The 26,417-nt window shown below is 40.3% G+C and overlaps 1 protein-coding gene across 13 annotated transcripts in view; it reads right to left on the bottom strand.

Moving 5' to 3' along the window:
- LMO7 (LIM domain 7) overlaps window positions 1–26,417 on the bottom strand; it is a 130,006-nt gene extending 103,589 nt beyond the window's left edge. For 10 of the 13 annotated variants that reach the window (XM_030476616.1, XM_030476617.1, XM_030476615.1 and 7 more), the window contains exon 1: window positions 26,104–26,303. In XM_030476616.1, coding sequence (XP_030332476.1) covers window positions 26,104–26,172 — 69 coding nt within the window. In that variant the 5' untranslated portion in view covers window positions 26,173–26,303. Of the gene's footprint in view, window positions 1–26,103 lie in introns of all 13 variants that reach the window. The other 3 variants (XM_030476618.1, XM_030476609.1, XM_030476619.1) reach the window with 2 other exon arrangements.

The following is a 26,417-nucleotide window of genomic DNA, read 5'->3' on the forward strand; positions in this document are numbered from 1 at the left end:
ATACCTACTGAGATGCGGTCTGAGTCAGCTTCAGCCAAAAACATTCACCAACCCCCCTTTCCTCATGCATACACTCCTGTGTCCACACATAAATGTTTGGGGAACCAACAGCCTTCTCACCGCATCCCCTCTCCTATCCTCACATCCCCTGACTTTTATATCTCGTTCTACACCCACAGGCTTCCGACCCATTTCACCAGGTTTACTTAGCTCATTAACAAGGCAACAGATGGACAGGAAGCAAAGAAATTGTGTGGAAACGAACATTTAACAGGGTCAAAAGACACCATAAAGGCAATTAGCATCATGTACAGAGTCTGGAAAAAACAGTCACGACACCACTATGACATTTGGCATTAACTGTAGTGCTTAAACAATGTCATTTAGGAATTTCAATAATATCTAGCAACAGTTATGTAGAAATAAACCATCAGGTGGAATTAACTGAAATAAATGTTGATTTCAGCTGTAGAAATATTATTCCTTTCCCGCAGTTAGAATAATTTAGGGGAAGGATTAGCTTAAGAGAACTCCACTGATATGACCTGTTCAACCAAAATAAAAGCAAGACTGCAAAGCTCTTGGATACTATTGTGTTCAATAGTTGGGGGCTTTTTAAATTGCATTTAAGTTTCAAGAGAGGAGAGTGAGTAAGCAGAAGGAGAAGCTATACAGAACAGTAACATCAAGAAAATTGGTATTTTGAGGGGTTTGTGGTTTGTTGTTTGTGTTTTGGGTTTGGTTTTTTTGGAATTTTTAAAATCCAAAATTTAAAAGAATATAAACACATAATTATATTGGGATATTTGAAATGCACTATGCATGCACCAAGTTACTAAGCTGGAAGTGAGACTTCTGAAGGCTTCATTTCCCAAGGCTCATAGCCATATATTGCATTACAAGTAATGAGCTCCTACATTATAGCATTGGACAGCACAGGACATTGCCACTGCTTCTCAGCACTGTCTAATGAGAGACGCTGGGTACGACGTATGACCAGAAGCTCTGTGCTTATATGTAGACCCCTCCTTGACAGGAAATGAAAGAAATTGCCTCTGGCAAAGAAATTAAATAATTGCAGTCAGAGAAGGAAGGATAGCTACAGAGGAAATTGAAGTCCAAGGGAGCTGCAAAAGGATGGTATGCATTTGAAAAGATGACAGAAGCACAACTCGAGGAGGTGAATGTCAGTCTGGGCAAAGGAATAAGGAAGTTTAGGCTCAGTAAGTTTTGCTGACCAACTCTGTGTCTCTGATTAGGTTTTTAAGGAGTTATAAAATATGAATGCTGTCTTTTTAAAGGACTTTAATATAAAGGAATATTTGATGAACACATAGCAAGTTACTGAAGTGTCTTTATACTTTGAGACCTCCAAAAAAATTAACATGGTCTTGTGCTTGATCACACAGCTTTCACTTTTCAGGTTATCCTATTCCAGCTACACCTCCTCCAAGACCCTTCCATCATCTCACAGCAGACATGGTTTCACCCTAAAGAGTAGCCTACACTACCCACCCATTATTCATGACCATATGTATAATTTTCTCCTAAGATGTAAGTCCTTCACTGTTTGAGATGCATTTGCCTTTACAAAAACAAAGCATCATTGCTAGCATAAATCAGGCATCAGGCTACCATCGACCTTAAAATTAGGAGTTCGCCCCACTTAAAGATTAAAGATGACATAAAAAGTTCCTTCTTTATGCAGCACACTGCCCTGCTATCTGTCTTTCCTAACTGAACACTTTTGGTCTAGTAATTTGAGTATTTATTAAGCCAAATATACCACTAGCAAACTCCTATTCTCCATGGGATTCTTCTCCTTGGTTTGAAAAACCAGAGACAGAAGAAGCATTAGCAGCTCTCAAAGTCATAGGTGGCCCTGTGCAAAGATAACTGCTGCACTCCAATTAAAGAGTTACGATGAAGAGCATGGAGGAGAGATTGTGGTCCAGAAGGGAAGCCACAAGTGACAACTGCCACTCTTCCAAACTCTCCCAATGCTTCCCCCTTGCTCTTCAACACCATCACTCACCACTCCACTTCTGATCCAGGCTTAGCATTGACACAATCCAACTCAGCCACCTCTAACTTGACACTTCCTCCAACCATTTTATTGCTCCTCTGCAAATGCAGCTTTATTTAATTATTTAAGGAGCCAGACTGGTTTGACAGAGTTCTTGCTTCCTCAGCTGGGTGTGTTAAGAGGAGCCCAAGATAAGATTGACTGTCATAGAAGCTACACAAGGTTGTTGTGTACACTGCCCAGAGGTAGGATTTAATTACTAGTCAAAAGCAGCCAATCTCCCCCCTTATTACAGAAGACAATTATAATTTGCTTATATTTATTATGACATCCTTGCAGAAATGCTCATGACTCCTTGTAAACAATTTCATACCCTGCAAGGGAGAGGCAGACATTTACCTCACAGTTTCCATATTCAACCCATTTAGCATTTAAAATGTGAATCTTCAATACCTCAATTTTTTGCTGGAAAAAAGAATTTATTTTTCTCTGGGAAAATAAAAGACAATGGTATATTAAAGAATTATCTGCATGTGGCTGATACAACCTTTCTCAAAAGGGAGACACTGACCTTAAGTCCTGTGTAGAAAAAACAGAGAGGGCTGGTTCACATACATTCACATAATCTCCCCTAATGATACAGCCACAGTGATTAAAAAAGCCCCACAAAATGCACACAAGAAAAGCACTGAGATGTAAGCAGGCAAATTGCACTACAAAATGTTCTACCCAGAGGTATAAAAACAGTCTGGGAAGATTATTCTGTTCTGTTCATTTAGTATGATTATGCTTGTACCTTGCAAATAAAGAAAAGACGCACTTTTTGGATTACAAACAGATGCTTGTACCTTGGGCAATTTTTGTCTCTAGTTTAGCTTTTGTCTTTAAAAATAACAATGCATGAAATGGAGAGATATTATCACTAATCCATACTGTTTTTCATAGACAGAATATCTGTGTCCTGGAACACTGAGATTTTCTTCTACTGTAGGCAAGATGCCTCAAGCATTTCGGGTTTGAGCCACAATGGCTTCTATGACCAACTGCCTTCCAGGGCATGCAGACTTCAAGAATGTCTGAAGTTTTGCCTAGCAACTGAGACAAAGCATAGACTGCCCCTAATTTAAACATTTTCCTGCATACATATTGCATGAAGTTATGCCAATTTCTGCTGCTTGATCTGGTACGTGATTATCATCTCCACATGAAAATTCTTACCATTTTATTTGCAGCTGAAGCAATTTTTCCTACCATAACAAAAACAAAATTGGGAAGTGCTTTTAACATTAGGTCACTGCTTTATCAAAGCAGAATGATGTCTGTGTTTTGTTTTTTTTTTTTTTTTATATTTGAAATTCCAGAGAGAAAGGAATGGTACTTTGTATCATTGATGTTATTTCCGATGCAAGATTTAATTTTGTTTGAGGGCATCACAAAATTATGCATTTTATTGGATACACATCCTCTTAAGTACTTTCTGCTAGAACAAAAAGTTGGATGTAACTTCAGCTTGAAGCATTCCAACACCACTTGCACAATGTTTACAGACTAACAAAGGAATTAGCCCATGAGTTAAACTGGTTGTCCATCTCACCCGGCATCCTTGGTCTGACAGTGACCTGCACCAGATATGTCAGCACGTTCGCAGGGTGGGGAGGGAGGATACCAGTGCTTTCATATTTAGAGGAGTTTTAGCCTTCTCTATAATTAACTGGTAAAAACTACACGGATAGGGAGAGCAACGCATCTTTTCACAAAGAGTTCTCTTGCATCAGAAATCATTACAGAAAGGAAAAATATCACCCACCACTTCCTCCTGCCCTATATACCATGATTTATTTATTTTTTTTTTTTACTGTTTGCTTGCTCACAAACTTCTTTGTAATATACAGTAAGATAGGGAAATGTGTATCCAGAAAAAGCTGGACAGAAGTCTAACTTGTTTTCATTACAAAGTGTTAAATCCATACAATGCCCTTTTAAATAAGGCATGTAACCATGAATATGCTATTAAAAACTCCCATATTTTATGCCAGCCAATGTTCTCCAAGAGTGGTACCTCAGTCTGACAGCCCACTTTGATAGAGGGTGTGAATTCACACAGAACCTGCGTGCCACTGCAATCTCCTTCTTGCTTATCTCCTGACATATTCTGACCTCTGCTGTTAAAAAGTGGAATTTATTTTGACAATCTTTTTTTTTTTTTTTCCTTTAAAACACTGCCTTCAGCTGAAGAAGAATTTTCAATATCTGAAACTATATAAGGTAAAGAAATGATGGGAAAAATCACTTATTTTACATCGCAAAGCACAAGAAGTGCCCGAGATCTTCTTTTCCCTTCATGTCCTCTTAATCATTGTAAGCTGCATTTTTTACTATTACATAAACATGTATATCCTGTTCTTTTAGCATCTGGACTCTTCATATGATATCAAACTGTCCAAACATCATCTTTCTCTAAAAATGCATTGGTTTAGGCTTTTTTCTGACAGACACCAGCAAAACTACCAAGCACACCAATATACAGACTATAACTAATCTGAAACTATTCAAACAACTAGTTTTAGGCACCACTCTGAGGTGTTTTGTTTGTTTGTTTGGGTTCTTTTCAGCTGAAGTTGCACTTTTCACTACAAAAATATTCTACAATAGACTAGCAAGCTCTCAATTATGTACAAGTCTAGAACTTTATAAGGAATTTTTACTGGTTAGTAAAGAAATTATACTCTTAATATCCGGTATATTAGCATCAGTATAAGTGTAAATTTGAATGATTATGACTATATTGGTTGTCAAGATTTTGAAGGCAGCAGAACACCACATTTTAAGTGACAAGTACACCCAAAGGGGAAGAGAAGAAACAAGGAGGTTTCTATCGTGATGCTCTACTTCGAAACTTTTCTTTCCCTCCTGGATAAGTTGTCTCCTCTCAGACCTTGAACTTGAGAAGTAAGGCATAGGCCTTTACTGTACTTATCACAAACGCTCAAAGAACATTTGTGCTTCCTTTCCCATCATGATGCCTGACACACTTCAAACTGAAACTGCACCTACAGCTTGCATTATTTCTGCCAGACTGGCTGATTTCCCATGGCTTGGGAGATAATAAAGTATTTGATCAAATATTTATAAACAGTATGAATTTAAGTCTGCATCTCCAAGTCAGATAATACTTTTGGAAGGAATAGAAGGACAGCAGCACAGTTCCCAATGAGTGTTATAGCACCAAATGTTCTTTTTATTCTCACATTTAACTAGGAAAAAAGACCCTACTAATCTGCAAGTTCAGCTTTATGCCAAGAACCTATGTGTTTTAGAGCTACAGGTAGGAAATAGTCTTGTTCAGTTATTTGGCAATGTTTTCTTCATTAAAAAAGTCTGTTTTCACCAATAACTGTGTTCTTTACCAGCAATAGTATTTTTATTTTTTATTGTCTGCATGTAGCAGCTACATGCGTGAAGGTGAATATAAGTTGGGGTTTTTTTTGTTTGTTTTGCTTCTGCTGGAATAAACATAAGGAAGTTTGCTATAACACTTCTACTGGAGTAAAAGTAGGATATGCAGCCTAATATGAATAAACTACTGAATCTTAAAGGATCGTCACTATAACTACAAAACAAGTAGTCACTAAACTCAGCACAGCACCTTACTCCATCACACAGATGTTCAGGGAACACCATTCTAATAACCATCCTCACATGTTTTCTTTTGCCTTCAGTTGCAACCAGCATCTGCTGGGAACTAAGACAGAAAGGCCCCCCAAAATGTTACTGCAACTCCAGTAACAAGTACACCTGTCAGCAAGGATGTCAAGCCATGGGTTATACAGACTACCACGACCTTCCTGTAGGTTTTAACATTACGATTGATATTTTAAAATACAGAACTACTTCAAGTAAGTCATGTCAGGGCACCTCAGTTTCTCACCCAAAATTCTTCTTATTAAAGACAACAGTTTTGCATGATATAAAGAGGAAGCCTCAGTCTGCTGTGTGTCAAGACTACCCAGCAATACCTTGCAAGTGGGCTCAAAACTTTATTATTTTAAAGGCTAATACTGAATCTGGTAGGTGTTCAATCAAATCAATAGAGTACTATGGCTAGTTTAATTTTGTATTCTTTCAAAAATATGATGAGAAACTGAATAGCCTAAACCAGACGGTAGTATGATTAGACATGAACTCTGAGAAACCAATTAGAAAAAAATGTAGGTGAACAAAACTCACACAACTAGCATAATACAGAGAGTCAGGCAAGTTAAAGTGAAAAGTAACTAAAGGTAAAATGTAGAAGACATTCTCTGGCCAAGCTAGAAGAAAAAGAGGACATATCAGGTATGATGAAGGTGAATAAATAGTTAATGACACGATGCCTCTGATGTTCTGATGAGAGCTGTCAGATTCCTCAGAGAAGCATGGGACTGGGAAAACAACCACTGAGAGTGGAAAAAAGTATTGAAGATGGCAAAGCCTGGAAGAATTCGCTTAATTAAAGTTGTTCTGTGTTCTAGAGCGTGCTCTGAGCCACTAGCAATTATCTTCAACTCAAAGAGCTGGAAAGGTCTCGTTGAGTGAAAAATTAAAAATAAAGATCCCCTTCAGGGGTGTGACGACACAAGAAGAAAGCAGAGTAAGAGTTAGAAGGACAGGACAGCTATTCTCCCCAACTTAAGTTTTTAGAAGGGTATTAAATATTGCTGATTCTTCACAACCACCAAGCCATAGCTGTTTGGAAGGGAGATAACACTTTGGTTTGAAAAGTCACATATAAATATTCTTTTTTTTTTTTCTTCCCTCCTTTGGCAAATTAACTGGTCTGATACACAAGAAAAGCAGTAAGTGGGCTATAGATGGACTTCAGTTATGCAACTGGCAAAAAGCCTTGCTATTTTATTTAAAGACAGAGAGACTGTGGAAATACAGTCTAGTCAAGGAGATTTAAAAGACCATTACATGACAGTAGGAAAAAGACCACACATGTAAAAAGTAGGTTTCTAAGACGCAACATCAGACTGAGATAAGGTACTGAACTGGACCCAAGAAAAGTTATTTCGAATTCCAGGACACTCTAGTGTGTTCTTTACAGAATTAGGTGACAGACTACAACCGTATTATTTATAAACCCAAAATGAGACGTTGCATTAGCATTATGGGGGCAGATGAGATTTCACTGTTCTAGTCCCAAATCAGAGCTTTGGTTCAGAGTTCATCAAGAAAAAAATCCAGCAGAGTTCAGTTATGAAGTCTTATTCTTAAAACAGAGCAACTGAACACAAAAATAGGATATTCCTGTACATCTCAAAACAATGTTAACTTTTTTATTTACAACAGACTTGACCTCAGTTTGTAGTCAGCCACCCTCACACCCTTTTACGCAATGCCACTGCCTTAAGTGGTTATTTACCAGGTTATATTGGTGCAGTAGTTGTCCTATTCAGTTTGGTAAGTGCTATTGCATGTGTTGCACTTCAAGACAAGACAGAAAAGAGACTTAAGAGCATGAGGACTACTTATTATAAAGAAGAGATGAGATTGAGAGGGAAAACTTGAGAGTTTTGCTGTGAAAAAGTTATTATAGCTGGTTTAACTTGCAGAAAAAAAAAAATTGTTGGGTATTAGGGAAGAAAAACTAACCATGAAAGTTATGTATCATCGACCAGTTTGCCTGTTTTTAAGAGGTTAAAAAAATAAAAATGCCAGGAATGGTCTAGGTGTAAGAATATCCAGTCTTACAAGAGACTAGTCATGAACTACGTGACCTCTGAGCTCCTTCGAGCCATATATGCAATTTCCACATGAAAGAGCTTATTACCCATTCAGTCTCATCATCTGAATACCAAACCAAGAGAAAATTCTTAGTTAAGCATGTATGCATCTGCAGGATTTAAGGCATAAGACAGAACAAAGTGAGTTTTGGGGGGGAGAGGGGGTTTGGTGTTGTTTTGGAAATGAGGTACTTTACAGCAACTGCTCAAAATACACGATAACCTAGACACAAAAAATGCCTACGCATAGATCAGTTTATTTTAGGATGTACGCTCCAAACATCAAGTCAGAAATTCAAACCTATAATGCCTACTATGACCTGACATTGTTAAAAGGACAAAAAAAGAACTGTATACCCATGGTAGGAGGACGGACACAAGTACTCCCCCTTCAAGTAACTATAACTACTCAGGATAATTATCAGCTCTGAAGAGACAGAATTTAAGTAGCACTTACACTATCATATATAACCCCAACACCAGACTCTAATGTTATGGTAAAAGTTGCATAGGTAACTACGATTTATTAGAATGTAAAAGCTAAGGTACTGGTCTCATCCAATTTATGCTCTAATGAATTCTGTTCCAAAAATAAGTTCCTCTGTACAGCCTGTTTCTTCTAACCATTTGCTGCAGTTGGAGAGGAAGGAACTGACTGGTCTTTATGTGCATGGTTATTAGCATTACATTGCTTAGAGAGGCTCTTGGTGGTCCAGCTGCGCTCCTCCAGTGGCCTGCTGCCCTAGAACCACTGGAGGTGACTGTAGAGAGATGGGAGAGCGCAAGCTGGCAGTGCTGAGGATGCCTATGCACCACTGGCACTTTCCGCATTTCCACAGAGATTATGTGACTGTGCCAAACAACAACAAAACCGGGTTTCCCTTTCCTTGAGGGAGGATTGTCTTGATGTAATAGAAGTGACTGACCTACAAGCTCTGAAGGACAACAGGCTCCTCCTGGGCACCTCCAACGACAAAGCTATGTGGGAATGGGGCAGGTACCAGTGAAGAGAATAGCTACAGCTATTGCAGTGTTTTCTTTGAAGAACCTCCAGAAACCACATAAGAAAAATAACAGAAGCATATTTTTTGGAAGGGCACATTCAAAGTACAAGCAGGTCTGGACTTCATTACACAGCTTTTGGTCACAGGTGCTACATGAATCCACCTGCTCCAGGCATCATTTTAGACACACACATGAAAAGGGAAAAAAAAAAAAAAAAAAAAAGGAATGAAAAGGAAAAAAAATTTTTTGCTGCCAAGAGGAAGGACTGGAAGAAACACGGGACAAAAATGAAGAACCCTGGAAAATGTGCTGTTTGTGTTTGCATTTGAGAAACATGGGGCTGGAAAGATGAGAATGGCCAGTGTTGTTGTCTGCTCCATTTGCTCCAGTGTGCACTGACAGAGTGTCCAGCACAGCCCTTGTACAACTCTGCCTCAGGCTGGCAGTGGGGACCTGACTTTCACCACACCTTGGCCTCCTGCCTTCACCTATACCCAGCGCCGGAGAAGGCACAAGTCTGGATAATTCCACAGTTCCACTGCTGCTTCCAGAAGTCCTGTGCAATGCTACCACTGAATTCAGGAAGAATTCACAGAAAGCCAGCAAGGCAAGACAACCCTGAGGCCCAGTGACCAAACATTTCATGGTAATGGCAGCTGGGACAAGAACCTCAAAAAAAAATCCCAAATATTAAAGCCAAAAGCTGGTAGATCAGAGGTAGCCCTCCAAGGTTTTGTTTGGACAAGATTTGTAGTAGTCAAGGCTACATACACTTTTAACATGTATCTTTTGACAGACACACATATCAGTACGAATTTGGCACATCTATGAAAAGTGACTGTAAGTCTTTGTATTAAATTTATCAGTAGAGATCAAAGGACAGATTTGGGGTTAATAAAGTGAATGGCCCATCTTTCCTTCAATGGCCTTTAAGAAGCAAACTAAAATTAAAGCTTGTTAATATTCTTGCCTACATGAAGGAGTATGTCTACAATATAACTCTCCAAAACATTTTACCAAAACAAAAAAATAGGTACAATAAAACAGTTCTGAAAAATACATTTAGCATTCTTTGAAAATAGCTTATTCTGGAATGAAAGATTTCCCTTATAAACACTGCAATGCCAAGCTGAGAATTCCTGCAAAATACCTTCCGATTCCTTGGAAAGGTACATTGCAATGTAAGACATTGTTATTTTAATCAAATCTGAAAACTTTGCACAAAGATAAACTGGATTAAGTGGGAAATATTTTGCTGGCTAATGAAAGTTTTTGTGAGCAAACCTGTGATGCCAACATTTCTGGTGACAAAAAATCCCCATAAACTACATATGAAAAATACTATGGCAGCAAAGTTTTTGTAGCTCTTCGCATTGAAGTAATTTTGCAAACATTGTCAAGACTTCTGTGCTACTCAAAAACACACAGCAGTGTTCGGATTAACAGAAAATAACTGACACAAAACATCAACTCAACTCCTTTCTGTGTCTTGATCCTATTTTTTCACATAAATGAAACATTTGTGAAATTCGTAGCATCTGAAGGCCGAATAGACATTTTTTCAGTATGACAGTGAGGGCTATTTTAAGACACTGGAATGTCATTAATTTGTGCCCCTTAGCTCAGCAATTTGTAAATGATTAGCTCTAGAGCACCAAAACAAAGTAAGGCCTGTCTAAGCCTATTTTATACTACTACTAATAGAGTAAATTAAAACACTATTTCAAGATCTAATGCTAAAACCCAATATACACTAGTTATCATAAAATTGAAAAAGAATCCTTATGTATGATATACACCTACAGGAAGACAGGAACAACTCTTTTGTTTTAAGCCTAAAGCTTGGCCTTTTCAGTTTCTCAGGATTTCAAACTAGTATGTACATTTCTTCTGGTAATGAAGCCCCTGAGGAGCAAGTTTAGCTTGAGATAGTATCAATAGGATAGGCAAAGAAGAATATGATTAAGCATAATGCTATTTAAATATCTATTTTTCTTTTTACAAGAGATTCCTGTATTTAACAGCAGCCTCGCACCTTGAAGAGGGAAGAGGTTTGAAGTGTCAGATTCCTGTTGAGTTTTATGGGAAATAGCAAGTCCTTGGCTGTCATGCTCCATAACAGCAGGGGCAGCTCTGATCTCTGGAAAAGCCTTCAACTTTCAAGATGTTATAAGACTCCCCAAAGGAGGCTAATAATGAAATTATATGAGGATAAGTGGGGAGCTCCAGAAAGTTTATGAAAGTTAGGCTCTAGGAGAGAAGCTCTCCTAACAGCAAACTGCTCTGAATGGAGCTGCAGACCGTACTTTGTGTTTGTTTGGTTTTTAAATCCAAGAAACAGAACACACCTATTACTTCTCTTCTCATCCCCAGCAATTAATTCAAAGTCAAAGCTTTGATCTGAAGCTTAAGGTCTTTCATTTTACTTAGTTCTGGGGTAGCCTTAAAAGGAGCAGTGAGAGAGGTTTAAAACTGGCAACATAATTCACCAGGAAGGGCAAGTTATCTGCTCTTAGGTACCTACAGACTACACTTGTTTCAAGTTCTTCAAGTCTGAGAAAGAAATCTGGACTTCAAAAATTCCATACTTTAATTAGTGACTTGCTCCAACTTGACTTTAAATGAGTTTAATCACTATGAAGAAACAGTAAAAAACAAAAACAAACCACAACAACAAGAGTTCAGCCTCACATGATATTTTTAAGTAACAGCTTTAAAATGGTACTTTACTGTTTAACCAACCCCCACTCTGAGCCACAGGACCTTCATACTAGCCTTCAAGGGAAAAAAACAAGCAGTGACCACACCGACACAACTCTGAGACCTGCCTAACAAGAGAGGCTGAAGATTCACAAGTGGCCGTGAATGGTCCTGCAACATCGTCCCACTCCTGGCCAGCTCCTCTCTGTTGGGGGTATGTCCTCACAGCAGGAGAGAACAGAGGGCTCTTGTGACCCTCTTCTTCCCCAAGCCAAACATTTAAATCAGATACTTTCAATTCACATGTATGACAATTATTTTTATAGTTCTAACAGATGCATTCAAAGGATGCAGAAGCTGAAGGAACATACTGTGGAAGAGAAAGGATCATCTAGAATCCTTTCTAGATCCTTTTGAGAAAGGATGATCTAGAATCTTCCACACTGAAGACAAAGAAATAAAATCTAAGCATCCAAATCGTAACCTAAAAAAAAAAACAAAAAAACCACCCCCCCCCCAAAAAAAAACCAAACCAAAAAACCACACCAAAAAAAACCCCTAAGAGAGCTCATTTTCATTTTTGCCACTGATCTGGAAGTCCATATCCACCTGAAAGAAATTTTAACAAGGAAGGTATGACACCAAAGCACTGAAACCCAAGCTAAATCATTTCTATAACCTCAGAAAAGATATTTCAAGTTTATTTCCCTAGCAACTGTTTTTACCCCTGGTTAGAAATATCTTCTCTCTTTTTCATGCTTAAAGAAAAGAAGTTCAAATACACAGGCAGGCTGCTGAAGCAGTTCTGAGTTGAGACGTTCCTGTTCACCTCAGCTGGGCAATTTGCAAACTCTGATGTGTGCCACTGAGGCAATCAGACTGTTCAGCATCCTATGCAAATTACTGGAGATGAATGCTCAAATCCATCAGCACACATACAAATGGAAATTAGCAAAAAGCAGCAATATGGTAATTCAGCATGGTGCTGAACTTAAGACAAATATCACTAAAGGAAATCCACAGGAGATAGGAAGCAAGACAAATTTTGGAACTGCAGTTTGAGTTGCAGCAGAAGGTCCACATGATGATATTCAAAACAGAAAATCCCACTCCATAGACTGGTTTTTGATCTGGAACAAAGAATCTTTACCTGCTCCTAAAACAACCTCAAAACAAAACAAAAAACCCACAGAAAACCTCCTCCAGCCATGAGTGCATCTTAAAGATGTTGTGGCAGACATTCAGTACTAACCACCTTGAACCTTCTCCCCCACAAACTTAATCTCTGTGTAGTTAAACAAATACTAATAATTGAAAAGTATACAAAGTTATTTTACTAAGGGAGTAATTAACAACTTCATTTCAGTTTAGCAGCTGATTCTTACTTGGCATTAAACCAGCAGGAGCTTAAAAGAACCTACTGCACACAGATAAGATTTTGAACAACCTCGTGAGTTACTAGTTAGTAGTTTGATGTGGCCCTCAGACTTCAAAGGCCCCTTTCATAAGAAAACAGGACAAAGGCAGAGAAGTCTTTATCGTCATTTATGGTGAATAAGATAGACAAATCCACTACATACTAGAAAGGTGATGTAAGGAAAAGACTGAACTTTGCATGAGCTTCATCAACTTTTTAGAAGCCCTAAATTACGCAGTAGCTTTTTTGATTAGAAGATGACAGTAATTTGGAAAGGCAACAGCAAGTAGTCCAGTAGCACAGAAGTACCCAAATACAAAGTTTCTGCTACTTTGCCTTCAGCAGATGCTTGGGAAGACACATCACCAGATCGCAGCAAACCATGTGCCCAAGCATTTCCTGTCACTTGAAGTGAAGTCAGAGCCTCTCACCCTGGGCACACAAAGCTCAAACTCTCTTCGTTTTCTTCTGCTCAACCTTAATGATTCCTATCACCCTCATCATGTATATACAGGCAGACAGGCAAAACTGACAATCCCTGGTGTCAGCGTTAGAGGAATTGCATGTTAAGGTCTAATAGCTAAATACACACACTACTAATAATTAGCCTATGTAGAAACACAACGATCTCTCCCTTACCAGGATTCAATGATGAAAAAACTGCAAGGACACAGGGCTTAAAATTAACGTAGTGTGAGATGAAAAATACAAACCTTTAAGTGGAAAGCTGCCTAATGTAATTTTCACAATTACCATTTAATTTAAGAAGCAGATCAAAGAAGTGCATCATTTACATTTTCAAACATTAAGTTTCAAAGATCAAAGACCTCTAGTATTTCCAGACTGCATATATGTGAGTAACTTGGCTAGAGTAATGAATCTATGCAGAGGGAGTATGAGCTGCTTGTTTGCTCCATGCAGCAGTTTCCTCATCAGCTGAGCCTGTGCAAGTGGTACCTGCAACAAGCATCATCAACAAGCACCCACTGACACTACATATAAATAGAAGCAAGGGACTTGCAGTCTAAAATAGGATTATACTAATTTTCTGACTGCTGGAGAACTCTTTCCCTGAAACCAGCCACTGCGTCTGAGATCCTTTTTGCAACTCCAGCCTGACAGCTGCGATTTAACAGTGCTTATATGATGTTCCAGAGGTCATTAAAGACTGCACTTCATTGTAGTGTTTCACCAAACTCTGTTTTCACGGCAGTGCTGTAGCCTAATTATGCCAAAATGTTAAATAGAGAGAAGTACATTATGTCACAAGTGCACTATGTTCAAAAACATGTCAGTTTAATTCTATGTATGAATGAAATACCAGCAGCAGAGGTGATATTTTAATGGCCAGTGGGAGTTGCTGTAACAGACCCTGGTCAAATTTAGTGTAAAGTAGAAAGTGTCCTGGCACTTATACCCAGGAAACAATTAAACTTTTAGTTCATACTGAAGACTCATGCCTACTCCTAAGTGCTTCCCAAAAAAATGCAGCTTAGAATTCAAGATTAAAACCAGATTTTTCTCAGCAGAAAACCAAAGCATCACAGCCATAAAAATATATGATTTAAAAAAAAAAAAAAGATAATTTAAACTGAACCAGTAAAAAGGAGTTACTCATAGAACTCAAGAAGATGGCCAAAGCTTCTCTTACTAAGTTGAGGAATGTGACAACACCACATGTGTCACATGCAACGATACTTGGTACCTGATTGCTGGTGTTACAATAACATTTGATCCCCAGAGTTCTTTTCTGTATGCCAAGATCCTCAATGCACCACACTGCCCATCAGACTGGTCCCAAACACAGCATGGATTTCGCTTCCAAATAACAGAATTAAAACCAATTTAAAAGTAGATGGGAGGGGATATGTAATGCTAACATTTACACAGAGACTTTAGTTCTTATACCATGGTATTACACATCTAATACAAGAAAGAAGGAGCATAGGAAATCCATATACCTTCCTCTAGGCACAAGAGGATTTAAAGCAGCTTTCCCAAGAGAAGCTTCTCCAACAGACACTTTTCATGGTAATGATGCTGTATCCTATAACAAAGGCTATCAAGCTTCTAAAAAGATGAACAGCTATTATATATTTACAACACTTGAAGAACCTATGTATTATTAGTACTCTGGGAAACAGTCTTCCCAACAGACAAAAGTTACATAGACACAAGTTTCATACTTTAAATCTTCTCCCACAAAATAAAAAGGTGAGCAACACCCAAGCTCTTTAGAGGAAGAAAACAATGAGCTGTGTCCAGCTGCAATTAGCACATAGCATCCTAATCTCAAAGGATATTTATTTTGCATAACACTGTGGCTATTCCTGCCAGACCTAAACTGACTCACGTGGATTTCTGCATCAATAGTCACACTGCTTCTAATTCCCAGCCTACATCAGGTAGGCAGACACAGTCAAAGCACTTAAAGGTCTTAGCCTGCATCTCTGCCAAAAATTAAAACCACTATGTGCAATCTAAGCAACAATGCATGCATTGGTAAAGGTAAAATTGGTGAATGAAACATTTACCTCTGCTAGCAGTCTGCAGAAGAGTGCCCCTTCCCAAAGGGGAACATATATTCCCTACCTCAAGAAGAAACAAAGACATGTATTCTTCTTTACTTGAATGGAGAAGCATATGCTGAGGTTGGGATGAGAAAGATCCAGATCTCTTCTCCATCTCCCCCTTCCCACCCTGAGGACCAATGTCTATTAAACAGAGCCTGCACCAGGTTCATCCATTCCCAGACTGTACAAGAGCACAAGAATAAAGGCAAGACACGGCTTAGCTACAGGGATAGCACCCTAAGGAAACAAGCACAGTAAGACTGAGGTGAGGAAGGCTGCCATACCTTTAAAAACAGCAGAGACACACCAACATCCTTTCCATATTTCACTCCCTCGTATCTGAAAGGTAGTGTGACATTAGAGATGTCTTCTACTGCCTGAGAGACTCCCTTCTCTATCCTACCTCCTCCACTGATCAAAGAGGAAAGAGAAAACAATCAGATGAGTCACCACTGGAAATCTGCACGGCTGGATCGCATCTAACAGATCTATGCACCAGACAGGAAACCGAATTGCTGCCAGCCTCCCAACCATGTCTGCTGAGATGCTGGAAAACACTGCTCCAACCTTATGCTTTGTTACCAGTAGATATGGCTCTTGCAAGAGACTTGCCCGCATGCAAAGGCCACATCTTGTTGCCGAAACATGCATGTTAAGTATTTTGTATTGACAAAATTAACCATTATATTGAGAACCAGACATAATTTAACAGCACTATTCTTCTTAACTACAGTATATCCAAATACTTTTAGGAAAAGAACATTCACCTTTTACTGTAATTTTCAAGGAGAGACAGTTTTCACAAGAAAAGATCAAAGATTTCACTGGAAAATGGAATGATACAATATTTTAGTTGCCACATGAAATACATACATACTAAATATATATAAATAATATAAAAATATATATATTTAAAATATATATATACACATACATATTTTAGAAATTCTTAGCTGGGGAGGTAAGAAAGTGAAGAACAAAAAAGGAACCACTGGTACACACATACACACATTTTTCAGCCAGGTCTAACAGTAGGCTTCCATGGCCCATGGTAGGTAAAGCAGATGAGATACTGATTTTACAAATACATAAGTGAAAAAAAAATAAAATAAAAGAAGTGTAGTAATACATTCAGAAATTTAGAACAGTGAGACTGTATTCCCCCAATCTTTCAAATGACCAAAATGCAAAACAAATGCAAAACCCCCAGATTTAAAAAGCCAGCACGTTCTACAAAATTTTGTAATTCAAATACTTAAGAAATTCACTCCAGTAAGAAGGAAAAAGTAGTTAGTTACAAATAACCCTGGGTGCACATCTCTCCCCTTGCCTTTCCAAGCCCCTGTCCTCTGTCATTTCTCCACAGCGCACAGCTCCCCACCCCATCCACTGACACTTTGACATACAGAACTTCCCAGAGTCTTCAACAATGTTCTCAAATGAGATTACAGCCAGTGTCTGCAAGACCTACTCCAGCGTCAGAGAGGGCTTTTGGATTTTATCAGGTGCATGAAAGCTATGTCATTAGTGAGGAACCCAGTCTGTGCATCTTAATGGGAATTTGCCTTTGAAAACATTCATCAACACGTAACACTCGTAGTAGTGAGGCAATACCCTCCTGAATAATCATCGAGTCAATGTTTATTACACCAGGGGGGTTTTCCCTTCCACAGCATCAGGCAAATGTCTGTAAGAGATATCTATCTGTACCTGGAGCTCATGCCTTCATCTTCAGCCCAAATAAAAGCAAATCCATGCAACCCAACATAAGAGTGATGTGGACCTGCTCAATTGAGTCCAGAGGAGGCCACAGAGATGCTCCAAGGGCTGGAGCACCGCTGCTATGGAGACAGGCTGAGAGAGCTGGGCTTGTTCAACCTGGAGAAGGCTCTGGAGACCTTAGAGTAGAGTAGCTTCCTACTTGTTGGCCTAAAGGGGCCAACAAGAAATCTGGAGAGGGGTTTTTGACAAGGGCATGCAGGGATAGGACAAGCAGGAGCATCTTTAAACTGACAGAGGGTCAATTTAGATTAGATATTAGGAAAAAATTCTTCACTGTGAGGGTGGTGAGGCACTGGCACAGGGTGCCCAGAGAAGCTGTGGCTGCCCCATCCCTGGCAGTGTTCAAGGCCAGGCTGGATGGGACTTTGAGCAACCTGGTCTAGCAGATGGTGTCCCTGCCCATGGGAGGGGGGTTAGAACTAGATGATTTCAGGCCCCTTCCAACCCAAGCCAGTCCATGAATGTTGAGAATTCTCATTCTCACAATGCAAATGCCCACCTGACATCTAAAACAAAAACAAAACAAAACAAGAAAAAAAAAAAAAAAAAAGGAAAAAAATGATACAACCTTTGTAGTTAGTCAAGACAGTTGATGTCACTTGGTTACAGCCCCTTCTATTTGCAAAAAGAACCTGCAGTCAAAGTCTGGCCCATTTTTGCTCGGGGTTACATCTTCAGGTTCATTAAAAAGGTACATTTTGACAGTGGTGCCTTTTAGGCAAGCAGAGTATGGTGACACAAAGAAGAAAAGCTTTTTTCCCTTAGAGTGTAAATGCAGTAAAACCTAGCTTTGTTCCCAGCTTCACCTAACCTGAAATATTATCCAAGGAAGCATTTCAAGGCAGTGTAACAGCTGTTGATACAGAGCCCTCCACCCCTGTAGTGTCAAACCTGGATCTTAATTTTCCTTCTTCTTCTCCACCAGCCACTTTGACATCTGGCTTCGTTTGCTTCCATTCTTTATCACACTGTGATTTACTAGCTGACATGGTCATTTGACCACATAGAAAGTCTCAGATCAAGCTCCACAAGCTAGATTTTTCAAATTCCTTCCTGAAGGAAAAAATAACAAATAGCGGGGACAGTAAAGTACTTCCAGGGAAGAATCTGCAAATAACACTGGAGATTAGATCTAGGATTACATCTTCCCCTTGAAGGGTGGGTGATGATCACAGCAGAACTGCTAGGCCAGATGGCCCAACACCTCTGAAGGACCATCTCCCAACCAACAAAACTCCGATACGACCCAAGGGCTGCTTCCACCATAGCAGAAGTCAGCGTATAAGCATATCACACATTTTCAAATGCTTTGGCCCAGAGACTCCTGGCAGAGTTTCTATTTAAAACAGCTTCAATTGTCTTTATAAGCCTTATGAAATTCATCCTGAAGAAGTTATTTATGGCTGGAAGCCAGCCTCTCTAATTCAGATGTCTCGCTTATACCTCGACCCCAGGCATCTAGCGAATGGCTCAGGAGTCATGTAAGGAAGAGAGACAGGCAATGAGGAGGATCAGATGACTTGAGAAGCCTCCAGGGAAAGAGATAGCTTGTCTAAATTCAGGTGTCTGCCTCTCCATCCCACTAACTCAGCTGCAACCCAACAGCAAGCTGGCACCAAAAGGCCAACTCCACCAACACCACCTCTTCCTTGGCATGAGCGCTGATGCCCATCTTGCCTCCCAGGAGCCAAGCAAGTACCAAATAACACAAAACAGGCTGAGTTTCCATCATCGGATGAACTCCCCGAGCCAAACCACCAGAAGGTTAAACAAATGCTACTGCCACCACAAAAGGAGTCAGAAGAACATGCCAAGCATGTGAGTTTCAATGATACCTTGCTATGATAACATCCCAGCACTAACACAAAATCATGTTCTTGTGGGACCTACCCTAGGAAGACAGCTTGGCCCAACCAACAGTTTTCACTAGTTGAATTGATCCCAACCCAGATATTCCTTTAAAGCTATGTTACATGGCCAAAGTAGTCAAAATCACTGTCAACATAGTAACAGCTATTTCCCAAGGTTAGTATATCAGGTTTCTTTTCTAATAGTAATGACCAAAAGCTGAATCATGTCCAGAAATGAAAGTTTGAACTTTCACATGAGCTGATGAAAAAAACAAAAACCAATTGTGCCAACACACCCAGCACTGGCAAAAAACCCAAAGCAATCCTTCTAATCCCAGATGTTTTGTACCACAAATGCAAAACACTGTTGAAATTAAGTTTCTCCATTCAGTGTAACACAAATGAAAGTTTTACAGCTAAATATCGAACCGGAAGCTAACACGCTGTGAGTCAGATCCATACAGCTTTCTTTTCATTGGAAAAAAATAAAAATTTAGCGCTATTCATAAATGCTAAATTTACAGCTGCTTGCAAAAGCTCACAGCATGAAGAGCCAAAGAGCCCATTTTAAAGTAGCTTATTCACTACATTCCTTTAAAGTTAGATTTTCACTTGGATTGACAGTATTCAAATATGAAAAACAGCAAAACCAAAACACTCCTAAGACAATTTGGATAATAAGTTAGGCGTGTCAAGCACACCTCAGACCAGCAGAAGCATTTCTAGTACACTGTATCCGAGAGCATGTGCTGGTTTTCATTAAGTTGCTGAACGTGGAAAGCCCATTTAAAAAAATGATAGTTGAGTTATGTTAGTCTTGTTAAGCAGAAAAGGTTGGTTGTTTTGTTTTCCTTTTTAAAAGAGGAAACTTCTTAAAAAAAAAAAAAAAAAAAAACCCAACAAACTCCTCCAGGAGTGGATAAAGGAACTTTAAAGAGGAGGAGTGGTAGGTACAAGAAACAGCTGGAATGTATCTGGTTCTTACAACACCATAAAAAACCCAAGTGTTTTCCAAAGCTCAGCAAGGTCACTGTCTAATGTAATACAGCCAAGTGCTCATTAAAAACTTCAAAATTTGGACCCCAAAAAAAGTATTTGACAAAGAAAGGTGCTAGAAGGGAGTCCATAGTAGAGGAGGAGCACGCTAAATGTAGAAATAATCATCTCACCTCCTCCCCAAACACTGGGTGCGAAAAGAAAATGCATTACCTCACAAAACTGGAGAAAGGATCAGGAACAGTTCAAAGAAACAGAAAGACAGGAGGAAAAGAACAAAAGTAACACCATGACTAACTGTAGTTGGTAACCACAGAATACAGAACAGAAGAAAACAAACGTCCAGTCAGAATAGTCTGTAGATCCCCTTGAGCTGCAATGTATTTCCCCATTATAGAAGACATAGCCATTTCTATAGTTAACAAGTTAATTCTTCCTCTTAAAGTGCCTGCAGATGCTGCTTTTATGTGAATTTTAAAACAACGCTCAAAACTACAAAGAGAAGCCATCCACAAAGGAAACTGCACTGTGAACTCAGCTCAAAGCTATGCATGCCCATCGCACAGGACTACGTAAAGACAGACTTCGAGCATCTCCGAGAAATCCAAATATAGACTTAACTTGATAATGTAGAAACCCACATTGCAGAAACCAGGAAATAGATTTTACTCTCTAGCAAGAATTGGTCCAATTTTTCTCCCAAACACATCACCAAATACACCATGGATACCTTTACCGAGGTCCAGAAGGAAGGGGACAAGGTAAGAGAATGACGTTCAGGCAGATGAAACAGTATCACTGTCACCTTCTCCCTCTAAAACATTATTCCTGGCCCTGTTATATGACATTTTGCCAGAGCACTTTCATAGTTTGCAGCCAATGGAGAATATTGTTTTAGGATTTGCATTCCCCCAGTATTTACTGAACAGCATGTATTATTTATGTGTTAATTCATATTTATATATTAATTGGATACACTTAGATTTACTCCATGCAAGAGCTCGCTGCCAAGAATCTACACATAATAATGAAATATTGATGCATCCACCTAAAGGAGGGTTAAATAATCCCTTATGTAGACATGAACCAGGACTTTGGCAGCTGTGCTGTAAGAAGTTCTCCAGAAACCAGCCCACCCAGGTTTTATGACTTGACAGAATTACCCAGTATTAGACATGGTTTAGGCAACACGATATATAGATTTTTGCCTTTTCATTCACACATTTTTCACTTTGACACCATCCAGGACATTGACTGGCTCTCTGCACACTATCCGAGAGTTCCTTACTCAGAACTGAGAAAAACCCATTCATAATGATTAGTTCAACTGAAATAAAGGGTCCTGTGAGAAGAGGATTTGAACAGTAAGATGAGTCTTCTATCTCTACAGTTATTCCTCCCATCTGCCATACCAGACTGTATGCATTAGATTCATGCTTGGGTCAAAAACAAAACAAAATCACTGAGGTAAGATCCCTATGCAAATACAGGCAAAACGTCACTGCTAGACCTCTTGCTGCATTTGAAGAAGCCATAAAAATATACAGTAGAAATGCAGACTTCGAACAGTTTCAACAAATAGAAACATTTGGTGACCACATGTCAGAGACCATTCACTGGATTTGATTGCTGTACTGTTGGTCCAAACCAAAAGATTTCAGTAAGTAGTCACGGCTCTCAAGTTTTATCCTCAAGCTGACTCTCTCTACCAAGCTACTCTGCCAATCTGCTTTTTCAATCTTCTGAGCAGGCAAGGGAGTCGGGTGAAGGGGAGCAGTGTCTGTATACACATATTTGTTCCTTCCTGGAAAAAAAAATATTTTCCAACATCCAAAATGTAATGGATACTTTCAAATCACAAAGGAAGATAGTTTTGGACTCTGAAAAGCACTCTGTAATGCAGTAATGAATGAAGTTGTTAGCACACACAACAGCATTCAGATAAATCAGGGTATTTCACTACCTATTTCACAGCCATGGCAGATATAAGCAGGAGAGGTATCTTTAGTTACCGTCCAGCCATGCTGGGCTCTCTCTCTCTCTAATGCTGCCTATTGAAAATGATAAAAACCTTATCTTGCTACAGAAATCCTAATGGTGAAACAACTCTCTCCATCAGCACCGGGTAGTGTTCACACAAGAAAAAAAGGACAGACTTCTGTTCTGCTGCAGCATCCCTGGGTGAGGAACAGCCCCATGACTACAGGATCCTGCTCGTGACTCTTAAACCAACGCTCACATTGACAGTATCAGATGAAATGAGTTACTCTCAGAATATCTGACTTTAACAACTCTAGATGAGTTATTAGGGGAAGAAATTCAGCTCGCATGAGGCCTCGTAATAGCTAGCAGTTTTAAGAGTTACTTGGCCAAACACCTACTTTTCACTCCAGTGAACTTGTCAAGGTTGCTCCATGTGCTTTCCTACAGCTCTGCTGCTCACTCCAACAATTCATTCAGGCACACGCTCACTGCCCACCCTCCCTCAGACAGGAACTGTACATTTGACTACTGCATGGAGGGGGGGAATAAGTAATTCAAGCATTATTTGCCTCAGGGCACTCTAAGTAAAGATTTACAGACTTTGTGGGTCAGGTTTCAAGTTGCTTTAGCAAACAATTTCAAGACATAGACATTTACCTGAAGGTTAGGGTTCATTTAAGACACAGAACAGGAATCAAAAGCTGAAACATTTTACAAGAAAAAAGCACACACTCTTCTTTCCTCTTGAACTCTTAGAGAAGCATCACCCCTAAAACTACGAAGGGTGTTTTGGGGGAGAGAGACCATGTCTCCCCTTCATTCATAAGGATGAACTTTGTGGTGGACTGCAGAGAGGAAGAGGCAGACCGCCCTCCCACATCTTGAAGCAGGAAAACAGACTCGGCAGTCTGGGATATTTAATAGCTGGGGGAAGAATGCTTTGGTTTGGAGGAACAGCTTTTGGCTTGCTTAAGTTATAATATGGAACAGGACACAGTAAAACAATTTTAACCCAGCTATTTCTAGCTTTGGCAAACACAGCTCTACCTTAGGGAAACTATTTCTAAGCTGTGGTGTTTCAGTGTTTTATTCTGGTCCCAGCAGGCACCATCTGCCCAGCTGAGGTACTAAGTGAAGCCTGGGCTGCACGTGAATTTGACCAACACCACTTGTTACAGGCAGAGCTCAGGACACTCCAACAGTCCGAGATGCGAGAACCCAACACCACTAACCAGTGCTGGTTCTGGTTAAGGGACACATGAGAAGAGCTTGGATTTTACAGAAAATGACTACTTTTTCCCCCAAAAGAAGTAGATGTCCTTGACAGCCAGCTCTCCCAGGGTGACCAACCAGCTGGAGTAATCCATACCGGGAAAAGCAACATAGTCTCCCCTCCCAGTTCACCAGAGCACAGAAAACACAAGAGGTTGGGGACTACGCTTGAAGAGCTCTTTGCACTGTGAAGACTACAGACCTGCCTTGCCTGCATTATCACAAACTGCACCTCAACATGAATCTGAATTAAAGAACAAAGTCTTTCAGTAACTAACACCAGAGATCACATGCAATTTTTTATTGTTACTCTCAGTCAAGTTTCTCGTGAGGTTTTTTGTTGTTGTTGGGGTTTTGTTTGTTTGTTTGTTTTTTGGTTTGTTTTTTTGGTTGGTTGGTTGGTTTGTTGGTTTTTTTTTAAACAGCATAAGCACTAGGATCAAATGATTGAGCTCCCACCAGCCAGTGGTGGTCATACAGCTGGGACCAAGTGGAAGAGAGACCTGACCAGGATACAATTTTCTGTCCACAAAAGCTTTAACAACAAATGAGGTGAAAATGTTTGATGTTTCAGGGTGGGTTTCCCCGTCAAGATCTAACAAATACAGCTGCTCATTCCCATTACAAAAAGCCCTCAGCTTCAAGGTTTGAAAAAGCCTCAGAAGGCCTGAGCTCTAATCGCAGAGCCCAAAAGGCTCTGTACTGAAATACAGAAATACGCTAACACAGACCGCATTAGCAAAGGTTTACATGGAGATTTTTGCTTGTTCTTTTAAATACATAGTAGCTAGCGTTTGTATGCTTTCATCTTCCTCTAATGTTAGGGGGAAGCTGACACACAAAACCTTACTAAAACATAAGAACTTCAAGTTCGTAAATATTTGGAAGTCCACCTCCTCTTCAAAACTAACTGCTTAATCATTAGGACTCACCAAGCTTCAATCATGTATACACCACTGTGTTTCACCAAGGCTCACAAAAGCTTGGGACATGCCTCATTACTCCAAAAATATCTTTACTCTTCTCAAACAACGACAGAAATGGTTGGTCTTGGCTTTTTAATCCATCTGGATTCAAAGAGTAGAGAAAACCAACGGGCTCTCTGAAATGCAAACCTCATTTCATAAGGAAATAAATATTTACATTTCCTTCAGCATTACGGAATTCTTAACATCCTGTTTATCAATACCTTCAGGTTTTTAAGTTGTTTGATTTACAATAAAATGTTTCTCCAAGGGGTAAGTTTAAAAGTTACTTTAAAATGAGACCAGCTTTCACATATCAGAAAAGTGTAGCCACACAAATTAGATGGTGAAGAGGAGAAGCTTTTTTCCCCTTTTTACACAAACAGGGCACACATTACACTTACATCGCATTGCTAGTGCTCCTATGTGCTACTGGCAGGCAAAGAGGAAGCCTTTTGTAGGAATGGTACAACCAGACAGCATCAAACGAAAATTAATAACAACTAAAATAAATCCCCAAACCCTTGAAATAGGATTTTCAAAGACAACATTACGACATCTTAATGATTACTTATTCAAAGTAAGCTTTGCCAATTTAAAGAAAGCAATGCAACAAAGGTATACGCAAGAGGGGAATGCTTTAATTTCCTGAAATCACAGCTACTCTTACAAAATGGACATTTGGGGAAGCCAGGACTGCTTTAATTACCCACATTCATGGATAGTACTTACAAAATTGACACTTGTGGAAGTCACTTATGATACCCTTGCCCATGGTGCTCTTGGTTCAGAATTCTCAATGGATTTTAAGCACTAGATGTCATTGTTTTAGAGAGGAAACAAAGAAGTCTCAACTTGGGTCTTGACAAGCTTACAAAGATAGAGGGTAAAAAGTATGAAACACCCTTCTCTGAATATTCACTGCTTCCAAAGTTACTGAGATAGCATTTCTGACAACAGAAGTTTCATCTCAAGCGAATGGGTGCAAAGCAATAAGCTTCATGTGCCAAAATTCACATCACCCAGCCGGCTAAAGCTCATTTTAAGAGCAAATGACTCTTAAGTGAGGCTGCCCAATACTTCTAACACTTCTCAGGACACCTTCAAGGCCACTGGTCTCTCTCACCCAGCCAGCCACACGCTGCCCTCACTGTGCTCACACATAGGCACAGAGGTATACCCAGGAGCAACCTCTTTTCCCATGCATTAGCATGTACCGCACCTGTGTGACTCTGTGCAACGACAGAGAAACACAGATATTTATGTCAAGGGCTATGTGCAGTCAGACACTCAAGCTTAAAAATAGGAGAGAAGAAAATGACTGTAATTTCAGGTTACTCTCTGTCCCAAACTCTTTTAAGACAGGAAGAAGACGATTGCCTTTAATTCAGGCTGTCTCAGAGCAAGCACTGGAGAAGTAATTTACAAGATAGCAAGAAATCATAAGCCTTAATGACAGGGGGGCTGCCACACCGGCCTTTAATTTGGATTTTGGGGAGGGGGGTCTCGGCGACACTGCAAGTACAGATCTCCACGACACCTTCTAAAAATAGCAGCCAGCCCGCAGCCTCTGACAAAGGAGTAAAGTTTGAGAGCCGCGTCCCCGCTGCTCCTGACCGACGACGGGGGCAGCCCCGCGGCTGCGTGCCCCTGTCCCACCCCCCGAACCCGGCCGTGCCCAGGGCGCGGCGGGACCCCGGACCTCCCCATGGGGGAACTGGGGCGACCCGCGGGCAGGGGCCAGGGGTGCCTCCCGACAGACGCCTCACCTCTACCCATCGCCGAGCTTCGGCAAACGCCGCCCGGCAGTCGCACTCCACGTCCTCTCTCCCCTCCATGGCCGGCAGCGAGTGGGGCACGGGGGTGCAGTGAAAGGGGGGTCAGCAGAGAAGCGGCCGGTGCTCGGCGGGGCGGGGGCGCGGGGAGCAGCCGCTATCATTCAGCTGCTTCCTTTTAACGCTCCCCGCGCCGTCTCCTCCCCCTCCGCCTCCTCCCCGTGGAGCTCCCCCCCCGGGAGCTCGCCGCCGCTCAGCCACCGCAGGAATCCGAGGGAGCCGGGGGCAGCCGGACGCCCGGGAGTGGC

Source organism: Strigops habroptila, chromosome 2, assembly GCF_004027225.2.
Source record: "Strigops habroptila isolate Jane chromosome 2, bStrHab1.2.pri, whole genome shotgun sequence".
NCBI classification, from domain to species: domain Eukaryota; kingdom Metazoa; phylum Chordata; class Aves; order Psittaciformes; family Psittacidae; genus Strigops; species Strigops habroptila.